General features: G+C 37.3%; 1 protein-coding gene across 1 annotated transcript in view; it reads left to right on the forward strand.

Annotated features, from left to right (window-relative positions):
* The first annotated feature begins 1,957 nt into the window (after window positions 1–1,957).
* The window catches only part of THSD7B (thrombospondin, type I, domain containing 7B), a 282,324-nt gene continuing 273,968 nt past the window's right edge, over window positions 1,958–10,313 (forward strand). Inside the window, exon 1 of the mRNA XM_009318936.1 lies at window positions 1,958–2,096. Coding sequence (XP_009317211.1) covers window positions 1,958–2,096 — 139 coding nt within the window. The remainder of the gene's footprint in view (window positions 2,097–10,313) is intronic.

The following is a 10,313-nucleotide window of genomic DNA, read 5'->3' on the forward strand; positions in this document are numbered from 1 at the left end:
GATGCTCACGTTTCTGTGTTTCACTTGTGCTTCATGTAAGGCCACTCGTGGTCTGCGTTATGTTGTCCGGGTGTTGGGACTCAGCGGGTTGCATTCTGAATTAAATGTGAATTCTGAATTAAATTAACCCAGAAGACATGAGCAAAGCAATGAATCTGGTCCCTTGCCCGCATTACTGTATTTGGTCAGCTTGATGGGTTTTCAGGTCTTACCTGAAATGCTGTTCATCTGAAACCAAGAGTGAACTAAACTAGATAAGGTATTCCATTGTATCTTCCACCATAGTTTGTCAATATCTGATTAAATATAATTGCATGAATTTATCATGATGGAAACTGTTTCAAAGTAATTTAAATACAGCTTGAAATTAAAAGTTTTACTGTATATTCAATATGTACTATTTTCAGGTTTATCTTCAGTTTCTTATCAAGAACGATGCTGTGTATTATGTATTATGACAATGTTACATAAGGTTAGGAATGTAATGGAATTTTCTGGACTGAACTTCTAATAACTGATAATTTTAATGAAAATCACCAAGATTATGCCAATGAAGGCAAATCTTGAAGACAGGTGTTATCTCTCTCCTTACACTAATACGGATGTGACATTTTTTTACCTATAAAGGTAGGATTAATCACTAATAAGCAGAAATATGTTGAGAATTTAAACATGGTACAAATGCAAAAGCTATTACATAAGAAAAAAAAGTAGGTAAATTGACATCAGAAACTGGCTCTTGTTTGATGTGGCATGTACCATGAACATTTTTTTTAAGACTTCAGAACTGTTCCCACTTGAATGTGGATGAATCCAAAATATCTTGAAACTCATATAAAATCTGCCTAAATAAGTGGCTGGTTGGTCTACTTTTGGGATGAGAGAAACAGAGATTTGAATTACTGGGCTGAATCGGAAGTTCTAAGATTTTGTTTTGTTGTATGCTTGCCTTAATCTCTCTTGTTTTGGAGCTTTTCCATGGTATGTAAACAATGTGGACGTTCACTGAAGCAGGCATTTAGAAGTTGGGCTCCTGTGTTGTATGGGAGGCCCAGAGAGACATTCCTTCTTGCTTCCAACGCGGCACAGTGATTATTTTAATGAGTTGTACGGTGTAAAACTGCTCCAGCAACAGGACTTGATCCATTCTTGTCTCAATCCCAACGTGGCTCTGGTATTCATCTGAAGTGTTGGAGAGCTTAATTAAAATCCCTTAGAGAGACCTTTCCGGAGTAACCGGTTGCTGGTTGAGCTCAAAGATCAGGGAGTTAAACGCGAGTCCCAGATTCCAGAGAAGTGCCCGAGTTTTCCCTTTCAGGCTGGTTCATCATGTACTGATAAGCAACTCCTGCTTCCCTGCTTTTCCTGCTGCATTTCTCATGTTGCTTTTGTGTATCCCGTGTTCACGCATGGCATGGAGCTGAAACAGTTCCAGGTCTGGTATTTCAGTTGTCAGGAATCTTAAATGTAGGACATGGGGTCTGTATTCTGAGCTGATTTTTGCACCTGGAATGTATTGTCAGCTTTGGTTTAGCCTGCCTATAGCATGATAATATTAATGCTAAAGATAAATTAAAGAGAGAAAAGAAGGGACACGTCACAGACTGTTATCAGATCCCTTGCCTTTTACTTGCACTGGCAGATTTCTTCTTAAGAACCTGCTAAAAGCATTTACGATGGCTGTATTTGTAGGATGGGACTGCAGGTCCTCCGGGAGCTGGCCCTCTCCTCTCTCTGCCCACCCGCCTCTTTTCCCTCTCTTTCTCTTCAAGTGAAGCCTCTATTAACAAACTTGTCCTCAACGAATCTGGCGCACAGGGACTGTGAAACGCACAGTGGCCACGAGGTTACCCTTAGGCTGAGCCTGTTGCCTTGGTGTTTTGAGTCTTTTAGCAAGCTTTTTCTTTTTTTGTTAATTCTAGGACCAAAGCAGACAAGAGGCTGAATTATCTGAATTATGCTTCTGCAACAGAACTGGGTTTCTCCTCATTGGGCATGGCAGAGCCTGGGGAAGTCCTTCCTTTTGTTTGTTTTCTTAATGTTACAAACAGCTGATCTGGAAGCCAGGAGAGGTCATCGGTTTGTCTGGAAAACAGGTAGGAAAAAGATATGTTGGCTTATCTACTAGATAATTCCTGTATTCGAGGATGGAGTGACTGCCCTTTCTCCATTCTGTTTTAGCTCAATAATAAATGAAAAAAGCCTGATAATGTCTTCTATTCTAAATTTTTTTGTAACTGAAAAATAGGGGAGTTTAATCTTGATTTTAAATTAGTAATCTTCACGTCTGTTGCAGTTATGCACCAGAGTGACTCTAGAGTATAATTCTGGACTCCTTAATGCTTTTAATCCAAGAGTAAAATTTTTACTGGATCCTGATACCATCATCCTAATGGTGCTTCCTTTGAAGTATTTAATCATTTTCTTTTCATGTTTGAATGAAAAGGGCACACCAGTGTCTTTCAGGATGAACTGAGCCAGAAGTCCGTACTCTTGGTTGATCTATTTGTAATTTCATTGGTATATTTAGTGAATTATTTCTGTCCGTCAGTCAGATTGGATACATGTAGTGTTTGAATGTTCAAAATTGGGCACGCACAATGTTTGGAAACCTTTGTGAAGACACATTGATAACACTGCGATTCTTAGTGAGAGGGAGGAGGTAAATAAGAAACGGTATGATACAGATGCATAAAACTAAGCATGACGCATTGGATGCTTATTTTGAATGTTCAATGAAGTGGAAAGATTGGCAAATTCAGGAAATGTTTACTCAACGTACTTAATCAAAAATACACAAGTGAACCAGGGGGTTTCATTGCCCACAATCCCTTTGAGGTTTTGCCTTTTATGACTGAGCAACAGAGCGATTAAATTTGATGGAAAACTAATTTCCCCCCTTTTTTTTGGAGAGGTTCTTTGCTGTTTTGGTTACTTGTTTTCTAATTGTAGTTCCATAGAAGGTAAAAGACTGAATTAGCTGAATAATGAAACAATTATTCTGGGAGCGCTCCTGTCCTTCTGGTAGGATCAACGCAAGCTTCTCACCCTGGTCACTGGGATGGGAGGCTGAGTGCTGGTGAAGTGCTGGTTAAGTACAATCTGATACTATATTTCTGAAGACTTTTTTTTACAGTGTCTTGCATGTAAAATGAAGAGGAAATAAACAACAACATAAACTGTCTTTCTCCAATTCACTGCTATTTACATGATTTTTTGAACAAGCTTTGAAAGGTAGAGTTGTTTTCTTAAGACAAATTAGACCCTTCAATGCTGTCTGTCTTCTCTTCAGTTCTGAAGTGTATTGTACCGTTGGTCTTTAGGGGTGTGCATTGGAAGTCATAAAAATTTAATTTGACTTGATGATTCCAGCTGACAATAAAGAGTTATCGATGCTTCAAAGGGATCTGAAGCAGATGTATTTAGCACTAAGAAAAGGTGGGGCACAGGTTTGCGTGGATGTGGGGTACCATGCTCTGAAAGCCCCGTGATGAGCTCGTTGTAAAGGTCTGTCTTCCAGATGCAGAAGAAAATTGTCAGTTCTTGTGAATCTCACAGTGAATTAGAAATATCTGAGCTCTCAAGGGTCATTTTAAAAACGTTAAATCCTGACAGTATTTTGATGCGCTTTCTCTGCTTATGTAGTGTGAGAGGTAGAAAACAACTTTGGGTGAAATGTTTTCCAAATGAAAATAACTTGTGAGTTTGAGTGAAATTCATTGTCCTGTTTGGCAAGAACGAAGATTTTTTTTCTTCTTCAGTTAAATATTTTTGTATTTTGTAAACAAAATTTTCATTTTTTTGTTGGCATATTTTGTTGAAAATTAGGTCAAAATTGTATCTAAACCCAAAATGTTTAGTTCTAGGTTGAAGCGAATAGTATGTTCAATCGAAACACTTTGTTTTGCTAAGAAACAAAGTATTATTTGTGAAGCCTCCACTTTCTCTGCAGTGGTAGTGAAGCAGCAGCACTTCTAAATCCTGAATCTGAGTCTTTTGCAGTCGTCCTAAGAAATAACACAACGGGCTGAGATTTCTCTCAGTAGGCTGAATGGATATTTATTTGGGAAAAATCTTGATTAAAAGGAGCTAGGTGTATTTTGCAGTGTCAGGGCATATATAATAGACTGATGGCTTTCTTTCGATGGTTCTGCTGCATGTGTTGCAGATTACATTTCTGAGGCATTTGGAAGCATGTATATCAAAGTAAAATTGCAGTGACCCTGAAATTAGTTACAAAAGGGTGTAAATGGCAGTCTGCTGTCAGGGTGGCATATGTGGCTTGCTTTTGTATGCTTTTTTTTTTTTACTTTGCTTGAAAGGATTTTTCAGGTACGGTTAATCACAAAGGTGTATCTTTCTTTCAAAAGATTACAGGGAAATGTTTTGGGAAGAGAGGGACGGTAACTTGAATGGAGCAGGTGGATCTGGAGAGGTAGAAGGGTTCACATAACCTGTTGCGGCAGGATGTTAATCATAAAATAACTTCGGGATGTAGATCATGGAGATCTTGACCTAATGAGATCTGTGGTTTGTATAATAATTAAAAAAAACCAACCCAACATCCTGTAGTTTGAGGACTTCTGTGCCCAATTAAAAAAAAAAAACAAAAAACAAAAAACATAGCACAGTGAACCTAAAAGGAAGTAGCTTTTAATGTCAGAACTGAGCAGATCCATTCTGATAGAAAGAAAACCTGCAGCTGTTGTCTTTTTTTTTTTTTTAATGAAACAATCTAATGAGAAATGAGCAATCCCTAATGGGAAAGGTTTTTAAATCTTGAATTGTCTGTTGCAAGCACAGCAAGTTACTTACCTGCTGTAGAGAAATTCAACTTCTTATTGAAATAGCATGCTTTATAATTAAAATAAGATTATGCTACTGAAAGCTCTAACTTTAAGAAAATGAATTTATGTGTTCTAAAGTAAATTTTCCTAGCACGTAGAAATCCAGAGATGCATCCTTAATATGGATGGGGAAGAAAAAAAACCCAAACCATCGTATCAGCACTGAAGTTTATAAAGCAGGCTCTTTTTCAGCTAAATCCTTGGCTTTATCAAATGAAGACTCATACATTTTCATGCTGGGCTTGGTGGTCTTGGTGTAGGTGAAAGCAATTGTATTGAAATCACTGCATCCACAAAAAAACCAGGCTCTATATTTCTAAAATGTAAGAACTTGGCAGTGTGAGGTAGATTACACATACTCTTCCCTCAGCTGTTCAGATGGCTATCACTTGCATTTTGCTTGTTTGTGGCCTGTCTTAAAACCATTTATTATTAGCTTTTGGTTTCTAGAGATGATATATTAATGTCTAAATATCTGTACACTGTATCTTTTGGTTTCAAGACATTTCTTGTCAGATACTTGTGTTGTGACCACCAGCCTAAACATGAAAGCAATTAATTATATCAATTAAATTACTCGGCAATCTCAAATAGCTGAATAATTTTCCGACGCTTGCTAACTAACAAAGCAGTTTTAGTGATAAAATCTTGAGAAAATTTAATTGGATCTAAATCCTGGTGAATTAGTATTGTTTAAAGCAATAGCCAGTTAGCAATTTGCATATTTCACCATGTTGATTTTCTGCAACTCTTGAAGGGTCCTGAAAGTGTCTGGAACTTCTGTAATACAAATACGTCTATGTTTTAGTAATGACCATTCAAGCTTTTAAAACTGTATCTAGAATATTGATACACACACGAATTCACAGCGTGATTCTAGTTGGTTTATTTTTTTGGTGAAACTCTAAAATTTAGTTCTAAAGTCTAAATTAAGTCTAAAATATGTGCAACGCAGGAAATATTTTGGGTGCTTTACAGGAGAGGGATTGTTAATTAGGATTACAAAATGCTGAAAATCAGCCCTTCCCAGAGACACTTGCAGTTGCTGCCTGGACAGGTTGCAGTCTAACCATCACTGCTGGTGTCTTCAGCTCCTCCATAAACTACACGTCAGTAACCGTGCATGTGCTTTTTCCCCCAAAATACTAACAGAACGAAAGGGATAAGGGACTTACCCCATAAAGGTGGCTCTCAGAGCTAAAGCAGTGATGCGCTTTTTTTTTTTTAATAAGGAGAATATTGTAAAAATGTTTTTGTAGGATGAAAATGTTCTGATTTTTAGGAAAATAGTTCTCTAATTGTGGTAAAATGCTATTTAACATGGAAATAATACTCTGTCTGCTACGGACGGGAGGAAGGGGACTATTAGCAACCCACATGTGGTGTCCCAGTGAGTTCTCCATCTGTAATTCTCTCCAAAAAATGAATCGGGATGGCGATTTAGCCCAGCAGGGACATGCTCCCTTTTACGAACGGAAGAGCACTGAAAGTGAGATATCAGACTGGGAAATGGATTTGTAATACAGCTGATCACAGTAGAGAGATTTTTACCTGAGGAAGAAACCGTTAATCTTCTGGTGTTTGTGGGCTTCTGGGAGCTAGGTGTGGTGAGCCATAAGTTCTCTTGCCCCAGGTGAACGCAAAAAGACTAGTTCAGAGTTATTACCCATATTTGAAAGTCCTTCTTAAAACAGGGTTAGCAAATGGGGTTTGATCATTAGTCTTTCTTCGGAAACAATCCGTAATGGAAAGGGTATGAAATGAACTTTTCAGAGAACAACTGCTAACGTGGAGGAACCTTTGAACTACTCGTGAATGTGGGTGAGCCAGTTATGGCTAAGATGAAAAGGATCTTTTGTTCTCTGTTCTCAGATAATACTGCCATAAAATGCCCTTTCTCAAGATCTTAATTTCAGGAAGGCCAAGTGCTGGTTTGGAAGTGCCTTTGACCTTACGTCTTATAAGTCAAACTTTTACCTATGTACACCAAATGTTAAAAGGAGTCCAGATCTTCAAAGGACAGTAGAGCTCAAACCTACTGAAAAGAGATTCAAAGATAGCTCTGCAACAAGTGATATTTTTCCGAAAGCTCTAGAAGATGAAGAATGATAATCCAGCCTAGATTAAGAGGGTTTTTTATTTGATAGGACAACAATCCATGAATGAAGTGCAGATGCCTTTTTAGTGATCTCTGTGTGGTAGTTTTATGATATTTCTCGAACTGTCTGATGCTTCCAAACTTCTTATTTTGTGGCAAATGTTCTAATTGTAGCTATTCTTACACTACCTTGGTGGATGGAATTTTAAATATTTAAACTCTAAACTGGAAATTTAGCCTTGATTTAACCAAATTTTGAATAATTCTAAGGTTCTTCACTGTACTGAGAGTTTAGGACTGCAGTGCTTCTCTTGGGTTATAGATTGCAATCTTGTCATATTGACAGCAGCAACAATTAATAAATAATTTTAAAAAAACCTATTAAGTTCCAGTCTAAAACTAGTCAGATTGTTGCCATAAACTTGATGATTGAAAAGTTGTTCTAGAATGATAAACCTTCTTATTTTCACCTTTAACTTTATTCATGATCAGTTTATACCTTTGTGCTTGAGCCGGACTATTCTTTAATTTAAGTAACTTGGTAGTTGCTCCTAACGTATTTGTGAATTAAGGATACCAAGCTATTCTGGACCCCTGTTAGTAAACATATCCTCTTTGAACTGGTTTGTTTTCTAAATCTTTTCTAAATGTTGCTCCTCAGAATTACGTCAAATCTCAGATGAGATTTCACGCACTGATATTACAATTTTCATTAGAAATGCCTAGCTTAAAATATCTCAGAATCACGTAGATGGTGCTCTTTTTGAATATTTTGTAATAAACAGTTTAATTTCAAGTAGTTTAGTTGTTTTTAGTCTGTTGGTATAGTTTCATTAAGTGGACATTAAAAAAAGTGATTTGAAATATAAAAATAGTACTTCAAAATTAGTTCTAAATTGGTCTAAAATAATTCTCTACAAAGAATATTTTATGGGACAATATAAATTATACTTTTATTTCTGCAAAACTTTTTAAAAAAACAATAATACTTGAGACTTTGTAAAGAGAGTTGTTTTGCAAAATTTCATTAGCAGCAAAACTTAATGTGCTGGCTGACATCAGTAACTGGTATTTGAGAAAACTTCAGGGTGGCCTCAAAGCTAACCTCATATTTCCTTATACAGGAGTGCAATTTTTCCAGATTGGAAAAATTCCAATTTTCCATATTTGTTTTTTTCTCCTCGTTATTCCTTACCTTTCCTATCCACATTTTCACCTTTCTGTTCCACACACCTCTAAATTTTATTACATATGGTTCTGCTACTTCACCTTTATCATTCCAGTGCAGATATGGTATCCTCATCTAGTATTGTTTCCTCAACATTTGAATCCAAACTTGTCTTGGAGTTGTGGAGATGCGTTTGTTGCCTTACTTTATAATCCTTTGCAGTGGTGGTACAAATAATATTTAGGTGGGTGAGACATTTCAAAGTTGGTGGAGACCTTGTGTCCTCAGCAGTAAATGCTGGCGAGTTTGTCAGAGAACCGGACAAATGTACGTGAGAAGAGCTCCATCTCTCTCCTGAAGAACCTTTCCTATGCTGGAAGCTCATCTTCCAGCCTGGCATGTCGTCCAGGTGCTTGAGGTCTGCTGCTGTGTTGGATAAATGTGCCGCAGCAGCCAATCGCATACCCACCAGGGTCCTGTCCACCATAGCTTCTGGATTTATCCTTAATCCACAGGGCTAAAAGCTCAGTGTACGGGACATGGCTGAAGAACGTGCCCCGTTGGCCCAGAGAATGCCATCCAGTGTCAGAGACATCAGAATTGTTCCTGGAGGAGTTATGGTTTGGGAAGCATGCTCAGAGATGCAGAAATGCTTAAACCGGTGCCCTTTTTCCTTGTCTGTAAAACCTGGTGTGTTCTTATTAGCTCTGGTTTCCTGTAGGGACTTGAAGACACCAGTGAAACGTTCTTGGTGGCACTGCTTAAAGAAAGAACCTTTGGCTTCTGTATTTTTTCCTAGAAAAGCGCAGTACAGCAAGCAATACGGGAAGCATAGCGTACCAGTCAAATTAAAAAGGCAAGCAAAGGAGGAACTGAAATGACACTGAAATATATGTTAAAATTAACACTTTATATGCTTGGAGATAATAGGCAGGGTACTAGTTCCTCAGCAGAGATGAGTACCGTGCAGCAGCAGGGCTGTAGACTGACGATGGTGCTTGCTGAGTTCAGATGTAAGCCTTTACAGCACGTGCCTGGTAATTTTGTTATTATTGGGCTTGCAAAATTATTCCAGTAGTTCTTTTACAGAAAGACTACATGCTTTAACAAATATCTTTGTCTAACCAACATCAAATGTTTAGTAGGTGGTGTTTTAAACTAGATTACACAGGAGATTCACACTAATCTTTTAATGTCCCTCTTCCCTTCCTGAGAATAATAGTTTTTGGGAACAAGGTGCTTTTTTTCTGGTTTTTGTTGGTATTGGGAAAAATATAAGTTAGGCGTCTTATTCTTTTCTTTCCTCAATAGTTACTATGGGAACAGAGCTGTGGGTCACAGGGGAAAATCTGCAAAAGTGGTTTCTTTTAAATTGTTAATTTAAAAAAAAAAAGATAGCTTATTATTGGAATTGTGGTACTTTTCATTCAACTTTGTTGGATTGTATTGTTGTACATATTTCACTCACAAAAGAAGCACAGTGAGTGGCAAGAAAAACAGATGGGGATGTTTTTGTACTTTTTCCTTCGGGTTAATATTTTTTTAATTGAATGCAGCTGTTGGAAAGATTTCTGTTGTTACGTATAGGCAGAGCATTAAAAATGGATGATCACATTTTCAGCCTGTTTCAGCAGAGTACTAGATTTAATTATTCTGCTGCCCTGTTCAGAACCCTGCTGTTTTTTTTAATAATTGTATCTTAAGTTAGTTAGAATAAGAGTTTCACTTAGCCACTTAATTGAACGATTTCAGTATATTGGGGTAATCGATTCCTCATTCATCTCCTGTGTGCAGCAGAGTTATTGTGGGTGAAAATGTACAAAATTGTATTAGAAATCCCTAAGATGGATATTGTTGTTCTCAGTATGTAGATAATAGAACTGACTCTAGGGACATGAGTTTTGGGTAGTCTGCCCACTGATACCCGTACTTCCCTAGATTTTTATTTTTTTCCCTGGTATGTATAGGAATAGTTCTGCTGTAATCAGCTTAATCTTTTTTCATTTTTTCTTCTAAAAAAAAATTTGAATGGTAAAAGCCAGGAATACGAAATGGAGAAGTTGAAAGGGGTGGGGGATATTTCATGGTACTCCAGATTATTGACATAGAGTTATGGCTTATTTTACCGTCAACTAGTTGATATATCAAGTGGGCGTTTCATTATATCTAGTAGTTTTGAGTATATGAGCTTCAATTTGCA

The sequence above is a fragment of the Pygoscelis adeliae genome, unplaced genomic scaffold (assembly GCF_000699105.1).
Source record: "Pygoscelis adeliae isolate BGI_AS28 unplaced genomic scaffold, ASM69910v1 Scaffold222, whole genome shotgun sequence".
NCBI classification, from domain to species: Eukaryota; Metazoa; Chordata; class Aves; order Sphenisciformes; family Spheniscidae; genus Pygoscelis; species Pygoscelis adeliae.